The 25,130-nt window shown below is 33.5% G+C and overlaps 4 protein-coding genes across 6 annotated transcripts; 3 read left to right on the plus strand and 1 right to left on the minus strand.

Moving 5' to 3' along the window:
• Positions 1-4,508: 4,508 nt before the first annotated feature.
• Positions 4,509-12,916, plus strand: Bma-sin-3 (Uncharacterized protein; the record flags this gene model as incomplete). 2 transcript variants are annotated; one of them, XM_001901431.2, is made up of 22 exons in its annotated part: positions 4,509-4,591; positions 5,092-5,179; positions 5,257-5,372; positions 5,648-5,814; positions 6,489-6,787; positions 6,892-6,966; positions 7,296-7,457; positions 7,524-7,661; positions 7,871-7,987; positions 8,345-8,463; positions 8,654-8,793; positions 8,920-9,137; positions 9,209-9,375; positions 9,469-9,724; positions 10,083-10,335; positions 10,485-10,564; positions 10,904-11,053; positions 11,292-11,509; positions 11,603-11,966; positions 12,111-12,238; positions 12,342-12,534; positions 12,689-12,916. In XM_001901431.2, 22 exons carry the CDS (start codon positions 4,509-4,511, stop codon positions 12,914-12,916), a joined length of 3,759 nt encoding a protein of 1,252 aa, XP_001901466.2. The 2 variants fall into 2 exon arrangements, with proteins under 2 accessions (XP_001901466.2, XP_042936598.1); XM_043080664.1 differs by lacking the exons at positions 4,509-4,591; positions 5,092-5,179; positions 5,257-5,372; positions 5,648-5,814 and having other exon boundaries at positions 6,647-6,787; positions 7,871-7,969.
• Positions 12,917-14,787: 1,871 nt separating this feature from the next.
• Bm3154 lies at positions 14,788-16,028 on the minus strand (the record flags this gene model as incomplete). Of its 2 annotated transcripts, XM_001901432.2 has the most annotated exons (3): positions 14,788-14,950; positions 15,244-15,408; positions 15,826-16,028. In XM_001901432.2, the coding sequence occupies 3 exons, from the start codon at positions 16,026-16,028 to the stop codon at positions 14,788-14,790; spliced, it is 531 nt and encodes a 176-aa protein (XP_001901467.1). The 2 variants fall into 2 exon arrangements, with proteins under 2 accessions (XP_001901467.1, XP_042936599.1); XM_043080665.1 differs by lacking the exon at positions 15,826-16,028 and having other exon boundaries at positions 15,244-15,368.
• A 2,475-nt stretch (positions 16,029-18,503) lies between these two features.
• Positions 18,504-23,352, plus strand: Bma-cerk-1 (Uncharacterized protein; the record flags this gene model as incomplete). The annotated part of the gene is made up of 12 exons (XM_043080666.1): positions 18,504-18,543; positions 18,863-19,028; positions 19,153-19,261; positions 19,785-19,938; positions 20,152-20,237; positions 20,463-20,641; positions 21,167-21,330; positions 21,571-21,723; positions 21,836-21,965; positions 22,361-22,719; positions 22,980-23,019; positions 23,223-23,352. The coding sequence occupies 12 exons, from the start codon at positions 18,504-18,506 to the stop codon at positions 23,350-23,352; spliced, it is 1,710 nt and encodes a 569-aa protein (XP_042936600.1).
• Positions 23,353-24,357: 1,005 nt separating this feature from the next.
• Bm17652 (Uncharacterized protein) lies at positions 24,358-25,086 on the plus strand (the record flags this gene model as incomplete). The annotated part of the gene is made up of 4 exons (XM_043080667.1): positions 24,358-24,447; positions 24,768-24,774; positions 24,851-24,875; positions 25,083-25,086. The coding sequence occupies 4 exons, from the start codon at positions 24,358-24,360 to the stop codon at positions 25,084-25,086; spliced, it is 126 nt and encodes a 41-aa protein (XP_042936601.1).
• Between the last annotated feature and the right edge of the window lie 44 nt (positions 25,087-25,130).

Here is a 25,130-nt window from a genome sequence, read left to right on the forward strand (position 1 = left end):
GAATCGGATACCGGTGACACCAAGGACTGTTGAAGTGCCGTCGCTACTGGAATGCTGCTCCTGCTATTGGAGAAACAGAACGCACAGATAGGTAGGTGGTCGCGGTCGTAGTCGTAATCGTCATCCGACGATACATCTCCTCCTATGCATGAGGAAGTGTGTGCATGTATTTGTCTTGCCTTCTGTCGTCAACTGCACAGCCCAGTTGTGGAAGTGACAGTTGTAATATCAACAGTAGTAGTAGTAGTAGTAGCAGTAGATGATGGACAGATAGTGGTCGCTGGAGGAGGAGGTCGGATCGGGAGATGCCCTCTCAACTATCCAAATTTGGCGATAACGATGATGATGGAGACGACGAACTTTCCCGAGTAGTAGTAAAACCCGTGGTAGTGGTGATGGTGTATCAGAACTCTTCCTTCTGTAATTTTGGAGATAGAGATAATGTTGGTGCGGGAAGGGGGGAACAAGGAAGGGGAAAACAGGGGGCGGGGGAGTTGAAATCGTTTTGAAAACTTTTCAATGTTAAAATAGGGATGGAGGAGAACAAGGGCCAAAACATTGTTATATGTCCGCCAGATACATACATTATTATTGTGTATTTGACTGGTACGGGAGGCGGCTGATACTGCTGGCGATTGTCCCCCTCCTCTTTTCTATCTTTCTGATCGGCGAGGACATTGACCCCCGACCCGATGGTCCACCTATGTTATTGGTGGTGACGGTGAGATGACGCGATGATTTGATGATGCGCTGCTGTAGCGCTGGGTAATCGTACCAGTAGCACGATCGGGTGAAATACTTCGTAGAGGTAGTGGTGGTTCAAAAACCCCTCTTTCCCTGTCTAGTATTGTGCGCCCGCTACGTAAAAGTTTTTCAGTAAATTTTGCAGAATTTTTCAAGAAATTAAGGAAGTGGTTAGAAGAAATCCAGAATCTTTATCATCACTTTTCCACAGATCCCTTTCTTATTCTTCTGCATTGTCCTTCCCGTATCTGTTGTGTTTCTCAATTCCTTCTGTTGTCGATTGTATTTTTTCAGCGAACCTGTCCGGTCAACCACATTGGCACAAAACTGTTGCGCTTCCCATGCCAAAACAGCGGTTCTCAGAGGCAACAACGATAATAAGAATTAGGCCAATTAGTCATAAAAAATTAATAAATAAGAACTTCCTTCTGAATTCTTTTTTCTTTTGAAGGATGGAGTAGATATGTTATGTTTGGAATAAACGAACAACTCTCACATTAAATACATCAACTTCTTTCAACAGAATAAAAAAATACCACAACATGATATATTTAAATGAGTACCTGACATCTTTTATAAGAAATGTCATCTAGAATCAACGCTTTTCTTCTTCATTACTTTTCATTTGATCTGCAAAACGGTATGGAGAATGGTATTAGCTGATTGAATTCTATGAAACCGAAGCAATGATAAACATGCATCTATTGATCTTTAAATAAGTAATGTGGTAAATGATATTTGGTGAAATATCAGTCATTATTTGATTATTAGAGTGTTGTCTCAATAACTATTCGAAATCAAGTCTGACAATCACGTATCGATCAGTTTGTCCTACGTTAAAGTAGCTATCGATCAATTTCAATTTATCTTATTGCACATCTCTTTTCCGGTTAACAAGTTTTTGCGTTAGCAATAAAATATTATAGACGGTACAATCATACATTAGAAGGGATAGGTTTAATCAGATATTTGATTATTGATATTTATACTGTTCAATTATCTGAATTGCATAAAACAGATAGAGAGGAAATAAATAAGATAGTATGTCAACACTGTTATTGCATTAGGGAAAAAAATTTGCATATTAGAGTGGAATTATTTACTTCTGAACTTGCACTGATAGTTGGAGGACCAAATATTAATCATGTTGCACACCGCGAAAGGAATGAAGGAAATAAGCGAAAGATGATGTCGCGACAAAGTGCCATGGCAAAGATAGTTAATGCGACAACATTGATCTGTGACACGAAGGTCGTTCATGGTTCAACAGACTCGGTATCCTTCAAAAACATCCATTCATTATAAATGGAAATAAATTGCTCGAGGAACTGATAACAGTCATAAAAAACCAATCAATAGATATCAGAAACCTTAAGTTCTAATAGTTTCAATTATGATAACTTTTGCCCTTCGCAAAAGTTATCCGACTGTCTTTTCATCATGCAGTATGGAGGACAGTGCATTTGATCTTTTCAAAGCTGTTCAAGCTTTATCCAACAAGCACATCCGCTAATTATACCAGCGAAAATTTCAGGTGTCAGATTTTTGACAGATAGAATTAGATTTCCAAAAACATTTCCTACTGTGCTGTAAAATTATTCAGTCAATGTAAAATGAATGCTAAAGTTTGATTTTTTAATAATCATGTTTCTTATCACGTCTTTCTATCATAATCGACGTAAATGCATGAGAAAAACGAGTCTGCTCGCTGCTTTATTTCAATTGCAGCATTTTATTATGCAATGTGTGTTTTTGCGTCACTCATTAAGTTGATGACTTACTATTGCTTTGCTACTACATGCAATTAACGTATCATAAAGGTAATAAAAACAGACAATTTCACGATGTACGATCAAATGACAGCAGTGTACGAATGATATATTGCAACAGAAAACATGTTGTAAGTAATATTTTATAATAAGCATTACAGAACTAGTAATGATTAAAAAATATATCGTTAAAAAAGATGCAATGAAAAGTTTACTTAACAAATTCTTTTTATGGTTGGACCTAAGAATTTCGCGGAATTGGGAATAAGGTAAATCTAGACTTATCGAGAAATTAAACGAGACTCGAAAGTATCGGAAAGCGCGACTTGAAAAAGTTTCACTTATCTGTATTTCTCGAATGAGTAATAACAAGAGGTCAGCCAGCCAATTTCTTTTATTTTAAAAAATACAATGCATAAATACATAAATATAGCGATAAACAAGATAAGTGACTGTTCCATCCTTCGGTTCCCACCACAAATTTAGTTGATTTTCTTAACTGTGTTGAACTGTTAGGTTCTCTATAAAATTGCTTCTTTTACGATTGTACTCTTAATTTTACACTTAAATACACTTCTTTAGAGAGTTTTATTATCCATAATATAAAAATGATAAATGCTAATCAAAAAAAATCAATTAGTCAGTTTATTAATTTGCTAATTATACTACCGAAAATTTCAGGTGTCAGATTTTTGACAGTCAGAATTAGATTTCCAAAAACATTTCTTACTGTACTGTAAAATTATTCGATCAATGTAAAATGAATGATAAGTTTGATTTTTTGATAATCATTATTAATTTGCTTAAATTTCTCTTTTGTACAGAAGCAATTCACTTAAGAAGATTGCCAACTGCACAGAAAATAAATGTCTGAAGTAAACAGCGCATTACTGTCCTCCACAGTAAAATTGCGCCAAATAAAGACAGTGCATGACGGCCTTGGGATTGTAGTTTTCACTCGAATCCAAAAGAAATCCTCTTTTAAAATTCGTCGTACGTCTTGGTGTTCAATTGAGCAGTTGATTCGGTTTTGTGGGTGAGCAGTGGTTGCTCTAAAGGCGATGAATTTATGCTTCCCATGATTTGCTACTTTGTTTCGCTGAGATTGACCATTTAAGAGTAATAAGTAATGAGCTTTCGAAAGAGGTTGTAGAATAATGATATTCGTGAGGATAGATGTCAAAAATTAAAAGAGGTGAATGACACTATTTAGCAAGAAGAAACAGCAAATCTTTGTTGAAGCGATAGGTGAATTGATAAAACAAGTAGATGAATGCATATTGGAGTTACTAGTTGCTGCAGTGTTGTGGAATGAATTATATGAAAAAAACTACAGAGACTGCATAGAATATTTTGGGGGCTGATATTTTGATGTATTTTAACAAGTAAATTCATCGAGTCTTTGTACTGTTTTGCTAACCTGTAAAGGTTTGACTTGAGCTTATTGCTAATTAATATCACATTGAGAGTTTTCGTTTGGATGAATTATACAATGATTGTCTCCATTTTTCATAATTTACTTTATAGAAACCAGCAGAGTAGAAGAAGGTCGTGAGAAAGCTTTAGAATGTCAAGAAAATCATGAAAAAGTCTTGGAAATGTGTGCTTTTATATTCTTGATGAACCTTTATACGTACGAGCTTTAAGCCAAACTTGGACGGTACGTTTTGCTGAAATTAAATCTTTTATCGATTTCTCTTTTTCTTTTATGATTACTGTTGAAACTTGTTTGTAGTATTTGATAGTTGAAATGGTACTTGAGCTGTATTCATCATGCACAATTTAAACTGGTCTGTTACTTCCTGTTTAGTTCACAGTGTACATTAATCCAATTATTATCTACATTTTTCTTGGGACTAGATGATTTCTGCATAAAAATTCGGAAGTTATAATTTTGTATTAGCTTGTCATAATGAAGTGTCTTTGAAGGTTATCTTCAACCTTTACACTGTTTACAGAAGAAAACAGTTGATGTCCTGAAAAAAGTTTTGAGGAATGTCAGCTATAAACGGAAATAATCCAGCAGTTCGTATACCAATTGTGAATAATGTTATATTAAATGATGTATTGCAATCACAGTAATTCTTTCATATTACCTTTTAATTTTTAATTTTTTTAATTTTATTAACTATAATCAATGAGTGAATGGAATTACAAAAAAGGAAGGGTAATTTGAGGTATTAAGCCACACTTCTTATATTAGTTTACTTGTCTCTGCAAGAAATATTCTCGGAAAAAGGATTGTTTCCATAAAGAATAGGTGAGATTAATCATAAAAGTTGATAAGACTAAAAGTATTGAGGATATTTAAAAGTTCAAGCACTCTAATCTTTCAAGAGTAAATTTTTTTCAATAAACAAAAGCTATAAGCTAGTGATTATAGTTGTTTGGAGAAGAAAATATAAGAAAACCTTTGGATAAAATAAAACGTAGTTAGTGTTATTATTTTCGTTTTAATCTTCCTATCAACTTCTAATATGTTCTTTTCTACTCCATTTATTTTTAAAGAAGAACGACATGTTATATTAAATGATGTATTGTTATTTATTATTATTATCAACCTATATTTGCCTTGCAGACGTGAAAACGCTGTGACAAATGGTAGTGCTTCACTTCAACCAAATCAGGTATCTGAAACGACACGTGAAAGCAGCATGCGTGGAAATGTAAAAATATATTTCTAAAATTTTCTTTTTTTTGTCTTTAAATGAACCCAAATTGTTTACTTAGTTTTTTTTTGCAGAGACTGCGTGTTGAAGATGCATTATGCTATTTGGATCAAGTAAAACAGCAGTTTGCGGATGCACCAGATGTCTACGTTAACTTCCTCGATGTCATGAAAGATTTCAAATCCCAAGCGTAAGTTTCTTAAACCTCTAAGAAGATTTAGCGGTTAAAATATAGTGATTAAGCATTTCATACTTGCCGGTAGAACAGTTAAGAAGACAAGCGAATATAACAAGATGTTCATTTCTAAAGTTTTTGGATATTGGTTTGAACTGTGAGTCTTGAGATTTGTAATATTTACACTTATATAGACAGATAAATAACTAGATGGTTATGCTTTTTTAATTTTTCTACTACTTTTTTTCACCATTTCTCCAAATTTTGTAAACAATATCACAGATTTTTAGCATTGATACACCTGGTGTAATAAAGCGGGTTTCACGTTTGTTTCGTGGTCGACCTAATTTAATCATTGCATTTAACACATTTCTGCCACCTGGATTTGATGTTTCCGTTGACGGGATAAAGGTCATCATAACTGAACCAAATGGTCGTAGACAAATCATAAATGAAAGTATGTTTTGCTTAGAAGTCGTTCTGCAAAAGATTATATTAAGCATAGCAGTGGTTAATGTTATAATAGCGGACACTCATTTCATTGTAATACTTTTTTTTTTTTTGAAACTGAAAAACATGGGAGTTGGTTTTTGCATACAACCGTATTGAAAAGATTTTTGCTATTTCTTATGGAACGTGCCACACTGTTACAGAGATTCTTATCTGTCTTTTTTTTTTTTTTTTTTTTTTTTCATGGAATTATGTTTGGTGATCTCCGAATAGCAATACTGTCATTATTATGAGTCATCCTACCTTTATCTGCTTACCTTTCCGAATCGTTTTTATTTCTGTTCCTTCTTATCCTTCTAAAAGCGTCGAAGCTTTTTTTAACAACAGAGAAAATACAAAATGAAATTGCGCGCCCTGTAGATCTTGTTACTCAATCGTAACCCCTTCTCTTCCATGTGTTAAATATGAGTAGCGTTTTCTGGAGTTCTACTAAAATTCTGGACTAAAAGAATCTGTGTTGCTTTAATTTGCATGGGATAAATTAAGTCAGAAGATATTCCGTGAATAATACATTATAATTTAATTAATGTTTGAATTTAGTGTTACTGGATATGTTTTGTTATCATTGTTTCCAATTTGTCAGAAAAATTAAAAGGAAATGATTATACACATAGTTTTCAGATCATTCTGAATCGTCCACTTCTGAATTATCAGAAACAACACAAAATTCTGAAGTGACAAAAGCTTCACTTCCGGTTGAACCTGTTGCGGATATTACTGGAGATCCATTATTAGCAGCAAGTGAAGCCAGTGCATCAGTTCCTGAATTGGAACCAGTTATGACCGGACAACAGGAAAATGAACTGACACCGGTTGCTACAGATCCGCAGTGTAGTGAAATTAGGTCCACCACTTTTTTGTCAAATCGTGTCACCACTGCAACCTATCAAGATGCTATAATGTACAGAAACAAAGTGATGGTGAGTGATTATATTATAAATTAAACATAAAGTGTAATATATCATATTGGATTGTGATGATCTTATACTTGAAGTGGAAAAGTTCTCAAAAATTTCATTTTCAGGCTCGATTTGAGGATCGGCCTGAGATCTATCATAAATTCCTTGAAATTCTTCAACGGCTTCATCGATTAACACAGGTAAAATTTACCTTCTGTTTAGTAGACTCTACGGTTACTTTATTTACATGCGTGCCTCTTGACGTCGCTGTCTAATATGCATGATTTCTTTAAAAAGAAAGACATTTCCATATTGACCAATAAGTCAGAGTGATGAGGATTGCTTTTATTATATGATAGTCAAGTGTAGTTTTTTTGTTGTCTGTATCTGAAATCTTTGAGAGCAGAATTTTATATTTGTATTCTAGTCGGAAACATATTCCTATAATTCCAAATGAATAGTTTGTATAGGAATATTTTTTTTTTTTCACTGACTAGAAATCAACAGTTATTCAGGAGTTGCATTTCAGGAGGGAGGAGTCATTCAGGGATATAAACGAGCTCTGGAAGCAGTCGAAATGCTTTTTGAAAATGACACAGATTTAGTACAAGAATTTAAGCAGCAATTTCAGCCTAGCTGTTCTGGAAATTCTTGCACATCCTCTAGTACGCTTCGAGATACAGCCAGTAAAGTAATCTTCTTTCCAAAAATTCAATCTGATTAATTTTCTTTGTGAGATTAGTCGTAAACTTTTTAGGGAAGAGTCCAGAAGAGTGGGGAACGCAGTACTTTTGTCGTTTCTCCTCAGCCTGTTTGTGTTCCAAAAGTGCAGAATCTACAAGGAATGAGTCCTGGAAAGCGTGCCGTTTATATGTGTTCTACAACAGCAGCCAAGGTCTTTTTTAAAAGCGTATTGCCATGTTTTATGTAACAGTAGCCCAACATGTTTGAATGTCTTTTGGGTACTATGAATAGTATAATATTAATAGTAGATGCAGCAAATACTAATGTAAGACGACTGAATTGTTTGAGCTATATTTAAGTTTAAGCATAGCCTAATAGTTTTTATCATTTAACACTATTAATGTTGTGTTTTGTTTGCAGAGAGCGAAATTAGGAACTATTAATATGTTAACCTATGATACAGATGTTGAAGAAGCAGCCAAATTTGGTACCGTTGAAGATTATCTTTTCTTTGACAAGGTATGCTGGCTACAAGAAGTAAGCTTTCTGATATTTTTTGACTTTTCTTTAAATCTTTTACATAATCAAACATTTTTACTGGTGTTTGGTGGAAACTGATGAATTGAAGTACTTGTGAAAAAGTCAGTATTTTAGTGTTTCATGCAAAGCATCAGAAGGTTTTTTTTTGTTGCACAATGGTATGTAAAAATTACTTAATATGTTCAAACTTTCTAAGGTCAATATTAATTTTTTTGCGTCAAATTAGCTTTTAATTTATTTCGTATTTTTGATTCTTAACAGTTCTTATTGGTAATGTTGCTCAAGATGTAAAAATACATATTTTGAATTTAAGGAGAAGTTCTAACTTACGGAAATTATTGAGAAATTTTGTAGGTACGGAAAGCTCTTATTGATAATGGTGTGCATGAAAACTTTCTGCGATGTCTTGCTTTGTATAACCAAAGCATTATTTCAAAAATCGAACTTGTGGAACTTTTGACACCTTTCATTGGGTAAAATTTTCCAAAAATATTCACGAATAGAAAATGTCAGTTTACTAGTAATTATGTTTTAGTAGTGCTAATTGCTCCTCCTCATGGCATAAATGAAAGATTTTTAAAAATTGTTTTTTTTTTTTTTTTACTTTTTGATCGTTTTTGACGCTGTTTATTGACGTCATATTTCGCACTTAATTTTCTTCAGACGTTTCACAGTGTTACTGAAGCATGTGAAAGAACTGTTGGGCTTGCCGGATATACATAATGATAGTCAACAGAACGACGACAAACATCGACGCCGACAAGCTCAAATGAACGATGACATGGAATTGGAACACAAAATTGGTAATTTCAAAAATTAGGATTATTATATAAGAAAATTGTGCTGTACATTTTTTCTTATTGCGAACTAAATTCATTCTTCTTGATTTGATATGACTTCATGCGTCTTCTAAGACAAAAAAATTTCAGATTATGCTACATGTCGAAGACTGGGTGTTAGTTATAGGTCTTTACCTGAATCATACGAAAAGCCACTTTGTTCTGGTCGAACATCTCTTTGTGAATCAGTCCTCAACGATTCATGGGTTTCATTTCCGTGTTGGTCTTCTGAGGATAGTTCAGCCGTCCATTCTAAGAAAACACAGTTTGAAGAGTTTGTATTTCGCACGGAGGATGAACGTTATGAGGTTTGTGTAAATGTCACATGTTTCTTCATTTCTTTAATTAAATAATGTGTTTTAGAAGATGAATTTTTCAGCTGGACATCGTAATTGAAGTGAACAAAACAGCTTTAGAGGTTTTGGAAATGGTTCAACGAAAGATGTTGCGAATGAAAAATGAGGAATTGAAATGTTTTCGTTTGGGTCCTTCTTTGGGTGGCAGTTCTAATTCGATAATGTTACGCGCACTACAGCGAATTTATGGGTAAAGTTATAGAACTTTCTAAATTGCATCAAACTGAAGTAGTAAAAAGTAAGTAATTTTAGCAGTTGAACTTGTGGAGATTTATTTTTTTAGGGATCATACCGTAAAGATGTTGGAAGGAGCAATGAAAAGTCCTCAAGTTATGATACCAAGACTAATTGAACGAATGCGGCAAAAAGATGTCGAATGGCGTAAAAATCAAGAACTGTGTAATCGTATCTGGCGTGAAGAAACAGAGAAACATTACACAAAAAGTCTAGATCATCAAGCAGTAATCTTTAAGCAAAATGATTTAAAACTACTTCGTGCGAAAACGATCGTGAGCCAGTTCGAAAATTTATATGATGAGGTAAGGTATTGCATTTGAATTCATTCCGTAATTTTTTCTGTTGAGATTTAACGAAATAGTAACCAAAATAATTTTAATTAGTAACAACCAGAACGTAAATGAAAGGATTGATTTTTTAAAGTCATGTTATTTTTTAAGTACGGTGAGTCCAAGATAGTGAATTTCATGTCCAGAGAAGTCGATATCGTTTAGCTGAGTCTTAGTCTAATTTTCTCTCTTTTGAAAATTGTAACAAAGTGATAATCTGTTCGATTTGTTTCTAGTATTTTCCGATTCCTTATATTTGCAGAAAGTACAGCTTTGTTAGAACTAGGTTAAGTGAAACGCGTGTTTTAATCCAGTTCTGTTGATAATTTAGCGTGCTGATCGAAATGATGAAGGTGAATCGGTGGAATATGGACCACATTGTGTTTATTCATATCCGGAAGATATACGTGTCCTGTATGATGTTAACGATTTAATAATACATTATGTGAAACGACAGGCAAACATTCAGAAAGAGGAAAAACGTCATGCAAAACGTTATCTGAAACGTTTTGTTCCGGAATTATTCAATATTCCGCCCCAAGAGTTAAGTGATGAGGAGGAAGTAGAAGGACGAGATCGTATCGGTTCGTAATTTAAAAAAATTTTTTTTTGCTGAAAGGATTTAATGAATAAAAGTATTTATTGTATTCTTCTTCATATAATATAATTTTTACATTAGTTTTTTTGATGGACAATACATTATCTGGTGCTTAATGCTATAATGATATTAAAGATCAAAATTCTGAAGAGCAAAATGTTGGATTGAACACAGACGAAGCTCAAAAGATAAGTGACGATGTGGATTCGAAAAATGTATGATAAGTGAAGACACTTTATAGAAATATTTATTATTGCAAGATGTATCTTTTTTTGGAATTAGACATGGCATATATTTTTCCGACGTAATTAAGAATTGTAGCAAAGTAGCAGATGTTGTTTAATTCTTAGCTTAGGGAATTATCGCTTCTTAAACAGAATAAATTTTCTTCTTTTGATAAAGGTCCTTTCCGTTGTGTAACTCTCAACAAGTTCGAATTTTAAAGTGTATTAGGTTTATTGGTTACGTAGTATATGCTGGATTTCAAGCAGTTGTTTGGCCTTTTTTAGTTTGAAGTTTTCGAACTGCAAATTTTTGAAATGTAATGTTTTAAGGCTCAATTTTCAAATGAAACCGAAACATCTACATATCGTCTTTTCTATGGTGCCAACACATGGTGCATATTCATTAGACTTCATCATTTAATGTGTGATCGATTGGCGTATTTGAAGAAAAAACATCAAGAAATTATTAAGAATCATGAAGTAATTTACAGCATATTCATTTTTTAGCTTTAAAAAACCAATACTAACTGGTATTTTGAATGTGTTTTGACTTTTAAGCCTTGAAAAACAAGCCTATTTTCTCGGATCTTAAATTCATTATTTAAGAAGCAAGATGTTATATAGAATCATTAGGAGCTAAAATTTTTTTATAAGAAATCATTTTTAATTTTTTGTAATAATTTTCCATATGATTTAGGAAGTATAATGAATTGTTCAGGTAGAAGAGCGCATACGGATGGAACGAGAATCTGTAATAAACCGATGTACCGGTGATGGTGGTTCGTTGGAATCAGTTGAACTAGATACAAAACTTGGTTTGTCTTTGCTGAAACCGGATACCCAAAATCCGGTTAACTACTACGTTGCATTGATCAATGAAGTCAAAAATCTTTTGGATGGTCTTATTGATAGTGTTGCTTTTGAAGACAACATCAGGTAAAGTGATAGCGAATTGATTGAAGCATTTTGTAACATGCAACGGGCCTTATTCAAATTATATCAGTTTATTGTGTTTTTTTTTTTTTTCAGAAAAATGTTCGGGACAGCTGCTTATTTAACATTTACAATGGATAAAATTATCATGACAATTGCACGGCAACTACAAAACATGTCTTGCGAGGATGCGAACGTTGCTAGTATGGATCTGTATAAAAAATACCGTTTTGAGCGTCCCGTCAGTTTGTACAGTCGAGACAAAAATGAAGAAAATATTGATGATGCTTATGAACGGGCTGCACAAGAAGTGCTTGTTAATCAAAACTGTTTCAAAACTTTCTTCCTTCATGATACTCGAAGCGTTACGATGGAACTGATTGACAGTAATGTCACCGAAGAAGGAGAGAAAGGTGACAGTGACCAAGAGTGGAGTCGTTACGTACATCACTATGTTGAGGTTGAATAAATTTTCTAGTAATTTTTTCATTTATTAACGCATCCTATTTTTATTCATTGTAGTGCGTCGCTTAACATTGATTATGTATATTACTTAATTTTTTCATCTATTCAGGAAATATATAGGTTTATATAGTTTTTTTAGAGTCTTACTAATGAACCGTCATCATCAGCATTAAGTCAGGAAGATCAGCAGCAGATGCTCGAGACCATTGGTGAAAGACCTCCTTTATTTCTTATGAAATATATCAAAGCGGGAATAGACAAGTACAGGTCTGTTCTTATGGCAGGTTGCTTTCCTATAGTGCTTCGAAACAGATTGTTGTTTTGTTTTAATTATTCCATTCTTAATATTCCTTATTGTCATCAGTTTTAGAAAGAGGAACGATGAAACGAGTAAAAAGAATGAAGATGGAAATGGAGAACAGAAGTTGGAAGAGAAATTGTCCTTTACGGTGAGTGAAGACTTAAGCGCTCTGTTTTCTCCAGCTGGAAATTATAAAATGCGATTTACTAAGGGTTCAGGTGATCTTTTGATAAGAACCGGAGCACCGCGAAAAGGGATGGATGTAAGTTTACGATTTATTTGGTTTCATTCATTCATTGATTTATTTGCTCAGTTTCAGAAATAGCTGATTAATCTGCTTTAAGAAGTTGTGTTCTGATTGGAGGCTGTAGAAAATATTTTTAACAGTTACTTATATGCTGCTAACCTTTTTGCAGAAGCATAGAATAGTCACAGGACGGAGAAAAGACCGTTTTTTGGCATGGTTAGAAGAACGGTTGTGCGAAGATGGTGGAGATGTGTTGGGTCCGCGAAACTGGCTTGCAGATGGTTCACGAATAGTACCTGTGCGCCATCCTGAGTTTCCCTATATCACTTACAATCGTTATTTCTCTTCCATTTCCAGTACTTCTTCAACTTCATCATCAACTCGTAGTCAGCGTTGAAGTTATAGCATATATCTTATTTGTAAGACACTGTGAGTCGATCAAAATTCCGGTTTTTTCCAGTAGTTTAGTGGATTTCTAATACTTCGATGGTTTTAGTTATAGCGTTTTGAATAACTGAGCTAAATAGTGTAAAAAGACGTATATTATATTATATTGCATCCAGGCTATACTCCATAATGTTTAAAATCCATGAGTTTATTCAGTTCACTTACACTTTGTCACTTTCATTAAGTGTAGAAATAAGTTCCTGAAAAATTAAAACATTTATATTTGGCAGGGGTCTGTGAAATTAACTTAAAAAATTTGTGTTTTGTTTCTCACCGCACTCATTTTTGTTCAACTTAATTGGTTTGAACAGGTTAGGCTTTTCAAGAGTGGCAGTTTAGGACCAAATATTTAATATTAGGTGAGGAAGCACGCTAAATAGCATCGAAAAGTAGTCACAGAATCGAGCTTCTTTCCAGTACTGATTGGTCTTCTGTTGCATTACATCTTATATATTTCCTGAATTTTTATTCATTTTACATCGATATGAAGAGTGTACAGGTTCCAGCCTATTCACTCATCCGAATTTTCACATCTTACAACATTATGTTATGTTCCAACAATGACGATGTTGACATTTCTTATCATATTCGGAACTTTTTTTTTTTTTTTTGTGCATAGATGTATTGATGTTGAAAGGGGATAAACAGTTATGGATTGTTTAGCTGCCACCAGAGAAACTAGATATTCTTGTCATTTGTTCTCTTCATTTTAAGTTTTGGGCTTTCTAAGTCCTTCTGAATCATTATATAGGAATATCTACTTTTAGAATTTATGAGCTCGATTAAATATGAAATACTGAATAGGACTAAATAAAACTTACACCTCTTAAAATATGGGAAAGTAATGGACTATTAAGGATGTCACTATGCACTTCTTAAGCAGAGGAAAGAAGGCGATGGCTTCATAGCTTATATATAAGCTTTTGGGGAACGAGCTGCAATTTGAAGAAATTTATTTCCATTGTGAATTAGATAGTACTTAAAAGTGGGACCATTATAATGCGAACGAGGAATGACAAATAACGATTATTGCACTTTATCGACTACGTATTAGAGCGATATCACTTGATGAAGATTACGAGGAACATTTCTTAAACTGCAACATTGGTTGAGAATTTTATAATTCGTTATTAACGAAATAGAAGCAAACGGAGGGAATGTTTATGTTTCAAGAAATGATCCTCTTACAACATATAAGTTATTTGAATAGAAATCGTAAGGACGAAAGCACAGTGCATTTTGTAACTCAGTAATGGACTGTATGTTTTTCCGCACAAAGTGGTTGGGATGAGTTGGAGAAAACTTGTAGTGAGGTTATCTTCGCAAGATTGCTTTAATTTCTTATTACAATAAATTGGAAACCGAATTTAATATATACAAATACATTACAAAATATAAGCTAAAAAGTAAGCTAGAAAATGACCAAAGTAATTAATTGCGCAATTATTCTCTGAACATGGTGGGGACACGGAATTAATAATAAATACAGTCATTTGTCAACAAAAGTTTTCAAATTCAAACAAGACATGAGTCAAGATACGGCGGGAATCTTTTATCCTTTATCAATTCTGTTTGCTATTCGTAGACCATATACAAGAAATACCTATATATGCTAGCTAGGAAAAACGAAAGAACTATCAGGTTCCACCGAAAATAAATGTGCGTGACATATGCATAAAATGAATAATGTAATGCAATCTCCAATAAATGCAAGTTCTCAAGTTATGTAAACACTCATTCCAAATCAACAAAAAGTGTATGATTGGCCTGAGCTTTTTAACGATGAGCAGATAATTATTAATTAGCATAGTTGGCATAGCTTTATGCATACATACTTTCAGCCAGGACCGACATTTTCAAGCAAATATTAACAAACTGGTTAAAATATTCCGCTAGTTCAGCAACTTCGCCATCCACACCTTCATCCGCTAACTCCCACGGTGAATATCGTGATGCTTCAACCGAGCAGCTTGAGCTTTTACTCCTGAATAAAGTGGAATATACAAAAAGTACACGTAAATGTATCACATATAAATTTTTGAAAACAATTCTGATCTCTAGGTCAAGAAGAAAAGTGTTTATTTAATTCCAAACTTACACCTTTTATAAAATTATGAAGCGTTCTCCTTTGTGAATTCAAAAAAGAAGTGTCATCATATGTGACTCCGTAAATAACTTTAATATTAAATTGAACTCTACTACAACCTATATGAATTTCAAACACTTCTAAAAATAAATCAAATTAGCAATTCTACTTGTGAATGAATATAAATCGACCTTTCCATAATGGATGGTTGCTCTGACAGTGTCAACCGCAACTCGTCAACATCGCCTTCTAATTTAATGCCCCAGAGTTTTTCCAAAACAGAAATGCGCTTAAGCGTTTCCACTTTTTTGCTCATTAAAGGTAATAAATACGGCTTATAACGATGTCGAGTACGACTGAAAATATGAAATCCTATAACCTGAAAACTAATCCAATCCTTGAGAATGCACTACTAAAGAACGGAAACTAAAATCACTAAGACATGACTTATGTATAATATAGTTATAAACTTCTTCCACAAATCTAAACGCCTTTGAAGAAGGAAGAAGAATTATTCCCTTCTCTTTTAACTGAAAACAGTTGCAAGCACAACACCTAACATTACAGTCGAGTCTCCCAACCTACTTGCGTTTTTATCAATTAAAGAAAAGTCACACAATCTCTGCTTCTTCAAATTTATTACAAACAAAAACTAAACCAGAAATGACAATATTTCGTCTTTCAACATTTCAAAACCTTAACATTCTCAATTCCTATTAAATGATTCGCAAATTGGATGACGTACGAAATAAGGAGCAATTTCAGAAACTTACTCTTTGAAAATACGGGCAGTGTAGCTCGATGCTGTAGAAGGTTGTTGCATTTTCTGACAGAGTAAAGTAGTTTTGAATGACTTTCTTGGTATTTTGCTGTCCCCGACATTTTCGGAATCTTTATTGTCAACCGCTTTCAATGAAAGTTTTTCAAAAATTGAAAGAGCTTGTTCTACAGTTGCCTTTACTTTTGTTTCTTCCATCTGAAACCAAACATCAAGCGAAATATTTTCACGGCTCTTCACATAGCCTTCTTCACAAGGACCATACACGTTCGATAATTCATCAGGTAAGAGATCGTTGTTTTTTCCACCTAAACTACAATGGTTTGGTAAATTAAATTAAGTCAACAGTATTTATAACTTCCCAATGGTTGTTTGAGAGAAGTCTTCAAAGCAAAGGTGCTGCTGTAACAAGCTGAGAAGCTTACCAAAAGTTTCTTTGGAATTAGTGAATGAACAAACTAAAAAAGAATACAAATTCAATGTGACAGGTCCCGATAGGAATGCAGCTACCAATAAAAAAGCGAACAGTCAGCTACAACGTTTGGCTAAAAAGTGAATTATACAGCACTTGTCGTATGTCCAGAAGTAGAAGTATTACTACATACACACATACGCACATACATACATACATACATACACACACATATACACACACACACACAGACACACACACACACCGATGACTTTCTTTGTCAGAAAACATGATGATGTGAAACGAGGGAGGTCGATATGCAACAAAACGATTCTTTTATGTTTGTCATAGCTCTCATTTCTCTTGTCTCAGGTCAAGGGTTATTTCTTCATATCGCTGCTCATTATCATTACTGGAAAGATGGAAATTATCAATCCCAATAAAAAGCAAATATTGTACGTTTATTTGGAAAATCTCCCATCATCTACTTCGTTGCTCAGCATTTATAATGACATTATTCAGTTCAAAAATATTTGTCGCAGCCCTGTAGTGTGTGTTAAAAATCCGTACTGATAGCATGTGTAGATTCATTTACAACAGTATATGTGATGGGTGGGATATTATTCCTTTCTGAACAAGTAACATGAAGTCTGCAAATCCGAATTGTAATATAATTTAATCAGTTTAATCACTTCTTGATTTTGGTGAATGGTATTGGAACGGATGCACCATGGAATGATAGTGAGCATTCTCGATTCACAATAACGGTTATTGATTTATTTAGGCGCGATTATTTTAGTCTTGTGGAGAAGCTTCCGAAATTTCAAATAGTCATTGTATATGCAAGTTTTATCTTTGACACTACAGTGTTAAAGAGTACTAATAGGGCTTTTGCAACACACTTGTATTTACTGAGTCTGAGATGAGCAATTCTTTGTTTAAGAAGGGAAGATAATTTATATTTTAATAATCAGTTCAAGAACCATTTCGCAACAACCATATTTTCTTTCGAAGCGAATCCACCATGAAATTATTGTTGACAACTGAAATATTCGTTCTCTGTTCACTATAATCACAAAATTCTGGGCAGTCCCGAAATCAGATGTTTCAGTACTGTTACAAAGGGTAGGAATTCGCTTCCATTTTTGTAATTCCCTATTCAATTATCAGCTAAAAACCGAAAACGTGAGGGCAACAATTTTGAATTACAGCCTCCTGTATGGTGATGAAGACTTATTTAATTCCTAAGTTCCTCATGATATGACTCATATGACGACCTCTCTAAGATCATTACCAATCTTAATTGCATGGAATAAAATGCTACGCGTCGGATTGTCTGTTAGGCTGTTTGAAAATTAAGGGATTCGAAGGCAGTATAATTTCGCCCTACCTCCCAGTATATTATCCACAATAAACATCTTAACATCTAATATGGTACCAACGGTGAGTGCTGAGGAACAGAAAGTAGGATATTCTCGGGAATATCTAAATGGATGTCATGTAAATACCCTGCACCTAATACCCTGAACCTAAAGTTTCATCGGCTAATACCCTAAAGTTCATCGGTTCATTTGTATGCCAGTATCACAAAACAGTTGGCTTTATTCCATTTATTATTTCTGTTTTTTTTCCGTAAACTATTTTGTACATTTGATCAATTTTGAATTCGTTTTCATTTTTTTTTTCACAATGTTAATGATCTTTCAGGGTGACAAATACTTTAATAATAATTTACAATGTTAGACCTCTCGCACTGTTGTAACGTTAGCAGTATCAAAAGAAGTCTGAAAGTCCAGATATACTGTCCATTTTAGGAAGTTTTTGGGGAAAACTTGAAAAGTGATATGCAACTGCAGAGAAAGTAGGCATTATCGAAATTATTAAGTTATGTTTGTTAGTGGTATCTCTCAGCAGAAAGGTCTGAATACTATTCAGGAAATATCGAAATGATAGTGCAGTGCAGTAAACAATAAGGAATTAGTAATAATGGGTCGATTTATTACAGGAGGACCTCTGCCTGAATTACTGATAATATTTATTGGTGTGAGGATATGAATACGAAAAGGTGAAAGGAATATCGGAGGATGAAGGAAGATTATGTCGGCCGGTCGTACAATTGCACCCTGTGTAATATATATATATCGAATGAATCGATCGGAAAGACACAGCTCGGACTACTCTCTCTTCCCGTCCTCTTCATTCACTCTGTGATTTCAGCGCCGTCCTTCCTCACTGCTACCGTTCGTTTAATTTTTGTAGAGATGAAGGATAAGGCCGCTGGTGATGAAGGATCCCCTGAAAGTATGTAAGTGGGTGTAGTAGACAAAAGATGGGTAATGAAGGCATTCAATTGAGACTTTTTTTCGTGTCCAAGCTGTTAGTGATCATATTAGAGAATGTTTCGAGTAGTTATTGCTTGTTCTTGCCATGGCCATTGCTTTTGTTACATTCTTAAGGTCAGAAGCTGAAGTAGGCCGAAAATTTTGCACAGCAAAAGAAGAAGAGCTCAAGAAATATTCTTTGTATTTATGGTGAGTCTTCAGTTTTTTATTTTTGTAAGGAGAATTCACTAAGTGGAACACTTAATCGGAGTCTAACACTAATATGCATTCACTTGCAGGTGTGATAGCAGCAATGCTAAAGAAAGAACTTCTAACAGCTGAGAATGATACGACGAATGGACCAACCGGCACAATCATGGTTGCCGATATCCGTTCTACGGATGGAAAGTATCACCGCATAGTGTTTGATCGGTCTAGGAAATTCCTCAAATTCACAATAACTGGGTGAGTTGAATCCTAGCAATGATTATATATTTTAATTATTTCTTGCTCAATCAGTAATTCAAATTATGTGTAAAAGATATTGGAATGCAGAAAATCCAGACTGAATTTCTACAAAATTTTTAAGAGGCGCTGGAGAAAACCAGCAAAGTATGTTGAAAGACTTAAATGAATTAATTTCTGTAAGAGGCACACCAGTTATTATCAAACGAGGATTGCCGATCGATTTAAATAAGGTAAACATTGCTTTTGTATCGTTGTTACTCTACTGAACTAGTGAAGAATCACTGATGGATTTCAGAATAATGTGTCCATTTCACGTGGCATTAAGAAGTAGGATTTTTATCAGGTATGATTAAATTAATCTTCGTGCTGGCTATTCTGTGTTTGCTGTGAATGGTAGTTCGTCCGCTGAGTTCTTTGTCCAATTTTTGGACAAAGGAAATTCATATTTTCGGATCAGCAAAAAATGAAATAAACTCAGGATCTCTATATATTACTGTCAAACGATAATATGTTTTGGATAAGGGATTTCAAATAAATCTAAGTTATAATGGCTCAGTTTCTCACATAAAATATGTTTTTGAATATCTGGCAGAACGTTAGTACATCTCTGATTATCTAAACATTTTTTTCCGTATTTTCTGTTCCTGTATTTATATTAAATAAACTATTTTGCATTGCTGCTTATATCGTCGGAAAAAATGCTCCTTCATTTATATAGCTGGCACAGTTCACACGAACTTCAAATTATTGTAGAATGCGAAACAAGTCGATACTCCAAATCATTTGTACTTTTATTTTGCTGAAAAGAGGAGAAAACGCCGTTGGCGTATTCGTACAATTACAGCTTTATTTACTACCACCGCTGATAAAAAGCTTTGGTTGGATGTTCTGGATTCTTCTCTTAATGGTATGCAATATATTACCTTGAAACTGTTACCTTGAACCAGTGTATGTAATACTGCATTTTAGAAGTGATTGGATCCACAGATGTTTGGAAAATTTAAAACAAATGAATAAGATTTGAATATTTTTTTAAATATTTGCTCAAGAAATTTTTGTTTATTTAAATTTTGGAGCAAAAAAAAAAAAACCAAGAAATTGTGTTTCCTTATTGTTTTAGAATTGGAGCAAAGACCGAAAACATTGTTGATATTTGTGAATCCATTTGGTGGTAAAGGCAAAGCCAAGAAAATTTATTCGAAGCAAGTGAGGTTTATTTAATTTTATCTCAGAAAAGGAAGTTTATAGTTGCAAAGGTCGTCATCGTCTATAAATCCAGCTCTATTTTCGTAGGAAGGTAAAATAATGGAAGTTTCTGAAGTCCCTTGCTTTTGCTAACTAATTTCCCATCTTTCTATAATATTTAATAGTGTAATTTTAAGTCTGGAAAGAAAAAAATCATTTATTATAATGCAACAAAATGAACTTTAGGTGGCTAAAATTTTGGAAATGGCTGAAATTCATTGCGATGTAGTAATGACACAGCGTGCAAATCATGCCTTTGATTATCTTAAACAGCTAGATTTTTCACAGTGGCGACAGATTGATGGTGTTGTTTCGGTGGGTGGTGATGGTCTCTTCAATGAATGTCTTTCTGCTATCGTTTGCAGGTGTTCATTTGATTTCAAAAACAAATTTAGGCAAACAGGAAGATATTTTAAATTTAATTAGCTAGTGACTACAATAATCGAACTTTTGTTTAATAATTGCGCAATTTTCTACATTTTTCAAGGCAATTTTTAAGAATATTTAAAAAATTCATATTTGTTTCTTAGGGGACTTATCATAACAGATGACGCTTTGTTGAGTCAACTTTTAAATAAATTAAAATTACCTTAGTTAGATTTCTCTGCTTCGTAATGCACGTTAGTGGATGTTCATGTTTCTTTAGGTCAAACTGTCTTTTTATTTTTGTACAGATATTTGAGTCTTCCTAACCTTTTTCATTTTTATTGAGTTACGCAGATTGTTTATTCATTTCTGTTATTCCTACACATTTCCTTCTCGAAAGTTTTACACTTTCTTGAAGAACAGCGCACTGAAAAGTTTAATAAGGTATAAAGTAAGGTTTCTTCAGCTACTCATTTTTCATTGGATACTAGTATCCTCTGTACAGCTGATATTAAAATTTTTAGAACACAGGAAGAAGCTGGAAAAGATATATCTGATGTTAACATTGATATCCTAAAAACGCCACGAATGCGTTTTGGTATAATTGGTGCTGGTTCTGCAAATTCGATTGTTTCTTCCGTTCATGGCACTGATGATTGTCCAACTGCTGCTATACATATCGCGCTTGGTAAGTTTTTAGACAGTTTTTTCTAAAGTTAGAAAAGAAGTTTGAAACTTCAAAGAAGTTGCTTTTTACTTCAAAAACTTTGGTTTTTTTCTCTCAAACTTGGATTCGCTTTGCTGCAAGAAAAAAAAAATGAATAATGAAAACTAGGATTTTGGGAAAAACTACAAACTTTTCATAATTATCAGAGATTGAGCCATTGTTTATCTTCCACTAGATATTACATTCGTCAATCCATTTTAGGTAGTAAATGTTCGGTAGACGTGTGTACGGTCCACAGAGGTGATGATCTCATGCGGATATCTGCAAATGCAGTCTCATATGGTTGGCTTGGTGATGTACTAGCCGATTCTGAGCGATATAGATGGATGGGACCTCTCAGATATCAATATTCTGGTATGTTTTGAATTTGAATTCGATGGGATCGGTTTTCATATTTTATTTGCTTATCTAGGCACTTGTTATTGTGATCGATAAATAGAGTTTCACTTCATATAGCATGTTTCAGCCTTACGAACAACAATCCGTAACCCTGCTTATTTTGGTCGTGTGTCGTTTAGCTTAATCCCGGAAGCTGCTGGAAAGAATGATTTAAGTGTTTTGCCGAAATGCACTAATCCATGCTCTATTTGTGACAAGTGATTTTTAAATTGTAGAAAAAATCATAAATATACTCTTTCCAGAAATGGATGTAAAATAGAAATATTATAACAACGTTTGTCTTTAACTTAAAGTATTTCCTTTCTTATTACCATTCTTTTTCTCATTTGTTCCTCTACCGCCTCATTGTCTAAGTAGATTTTTTAAAGTTACGCTCCACAGTTATGTGGGACAAGCTTATTTACTAGGGAGGACAAGTTCATTTACTATTTTCCTATAATTGATGGGATATTTCGTTTCTTTATAATGACTGCTTGACCTGTCAATGTGAACATAAAACTTAGCCTAGAAAACCATAATCCTTTTACCAGCTGTAACTTCATATAATGACATTCACTTTTTCCATAGGTCGCGATTTAACATTCTTTTGCAGAAGTGTTGAAGCTGATAAGAACTACCCGTTCCATTTACAAACTGAATTTTCTCATATTATATGTTGCGTGGTGCCATGTGTTAGTCCGTTTACACCGTATGGATTGGCTCCGTTTACTGGCATTGGTGATGGAAGCATGGATTTAGCCCTGATTCCTCGAATTTCGCGGTGTTCCAATTTGTCATTCATTCGAAAAGTTGCAATGAATGGACCAAAAAGTGTTTTGTCGATGGGTAATAAGTTAAATGTTTTCCGAGTTGCTCGCTGGGCATTCACCCCTGCTTCTTTGCTTGAGCATGTGAATGTTAATGACTCCCTGGATGCGACTGATGCTCAGGGTTCATGGAATTTGGATGGAGGTTTATTCTTCACTTTTCTACTTTCCTAATTTCGGTCGCTTTCAATAAGTATAAATTATTCCAGCGTATTAGTACAGATTTGAGTAGGAAATAAGTATTTACACAGAACTTTAAATTAAAGTTTAAAAGTGTTTGTTTTTAATTTCTTTTAAAAATTTATGAGAATTTCTTCTTTTTATTACGCGCCAAATATTTAATGCCAGAAATTTTATTTTCTTTTCTGGTTTAATCTTTGCTTTGCTGATTGTTTTAATTTTCAGAAATATTACCACAACCGAAAGATGCTACATTCCAATTCAGGTACGTCTTTTTTTTTTTTTTTTTTTTAAGTTTCATTTTCAATATTTTAAAAGTTAATTCCCATTTTTATTTTTATATGTGTCTATTTATTTACTTATTTATTCATTCACTTCGTTTCACTTGTCAATTTTATTCATTCAGTTAATCAATTTGTTTGGTTGATTAATTAATTGATTTAATTAATTGTTTAATTTATCCGTTAGGTTGCACCCTCGGTTGATAAAATATTTCGGACGCGAGGTTGATTTGCATGCTTCTACAAAGCGAACTGGTTGCTGGTCGCGAGATTACCGAAAGCTGTCGAATATTGTTAGAGTACAATTGAATCAGTAACCGTCTGTTTCTACTAAACTCTTGATTTTTTGATTACCCGAGAGCAGTGATACTGAGAGTTCATTCATATTTGTTTGATTTTGTGAACGTGCTCTTCGTTCTATTGCAAAAAAAAACTAATGATACATAAGATACCGGGAAAATGGAAGAATGGATTAAAAAGTTGCGGCAAGAAATTTGTGATAAGACAATCATGATAACGATGGTAACTTAAGTTCATTAAGTAAAAGCATTACTTTTATAAAGTTACTAGTATTACAGGGAAAGCAGTATAGGGTATCACATGTTTTTATATACTTTTTTAAAGCAGTAAAGTACCGGAATATTTTATTAATACTTGTCAAAACTTTGTTACAATTGTTACTTAACTTTCATAAATTTAGCAGCTGTACTTGTTATTTTAGCATTCTGTAATGATTTTATGTAGATCTTGTTTTGAAATGTAAATTTATAATATAATGTTTCATGATAACATTGTATAATTATTCTTCTCTGCGCGAAACGATTGCCCGTTTTTCCATGACAAGTGCTTTTATTTTCAAGTGCTTTATTGCTGTTCTGGAAAGTAATGCCTGGCAAAATAGTTTTACTAACCATTTTTTTAATACTATCGTTGGTTGTTTCTTTGTTTTATCTGTATCTCTTCGCAAATCGCCGTGCATGTTTTATGAATGCACTTTGTTACTAACGAAAGGTTTACCAGTGGTAGGTTGATGGTTGGTTTAATGCAAAAAGAGTTTCACTTAGTTCTAATTAAACATTTTAATAATGTTAAGTGGTAATTAACTTCGTCATGTTTTCCTTCATATTTTGATTACGAATAAAATTTATGTGAGATAGTAATGTCTATATGTCATTGCAAATATTTGCCTTTAATACATATCTGGAAGTAAATATTAATTCTAAATGTTCTAAAAAATTAATGGGTAGGTGGCTAATAACGGTATAATACTACTCAATTTGGAATTATAATATCAAATGGGAGGTTTCTGCAGGTTGGTTTCGATGAACCGTCGTCTCTCTTCAAATTATTGCACAACCGTTTGTCAAAAAAGTGGCGTGGAAGTTCTGCGTGATTTCAGTTGGAGCGCTAAAGTATTAATATATTACTGGTGTCTTGGTTTTAGCGAAGTGTCGAAATCTGAGATTTTAAAAAAATTGGAACATTTTGTTGTGTTAAGAAAGATTTATAAGTTTGAATAGTTTGAATATAAACCTGTCTTGCTTATTCCTATTTGTGTTGCTGAATTGTGGGTTGTATTATACATCTTCTGGATTTAAGTTGATGCTGCCTTTTAACTAATTTGAGCCAACATGGAGGATTTGTTATAATTGATCTGAAATATCAAGCCTTTTGTTAAAGTTAGTTCTATTCAAATACTTTTCCAACTATATAAGTTAATGCTGTTTTTTAGTTGGTTGGTGATTGTGATACAGCACTCGGGAATCTCAGACCTATAGTTGTGCTTACGTTACATTTTATTGAAGGTGCCACCAGAACATACGAATTTACTGTGGAAGAAGTAACCGAACTTTTTTGAAGTTCATAATGAGTGCTTAAATTTCTGAATAATATTAAATAGTGCAATGCTAAATTAGAGCATAATTTTTCCTTTTATATTCAGAAGGAATGGGATTTTTAAGCTCTTAAGTTGATGCAGTTGTCTTTAAATATCATCCAGAATTTATGAACGTAACAAGTTATTAAGGAATCCAAATTTCTGTTATAGTTGAGGCGCTTTATTGGCGATTTGGAAGAAATCCTGCAGAAATTTAAT

This window comes from Brugia malayi, assembly GCF_000002995.4.
Source record: "Brugia malayi strain FR3 genome assembly, contig: Bm_v4_Chr3_scaffold_001, whole genome shotgun sequence".
Lineage (NCBI taxonomy): Eukaryota > Metazoa > Nematoda > Chromadorea > Rhabditida > Onchocercidae > Brugia > Brugia malayi.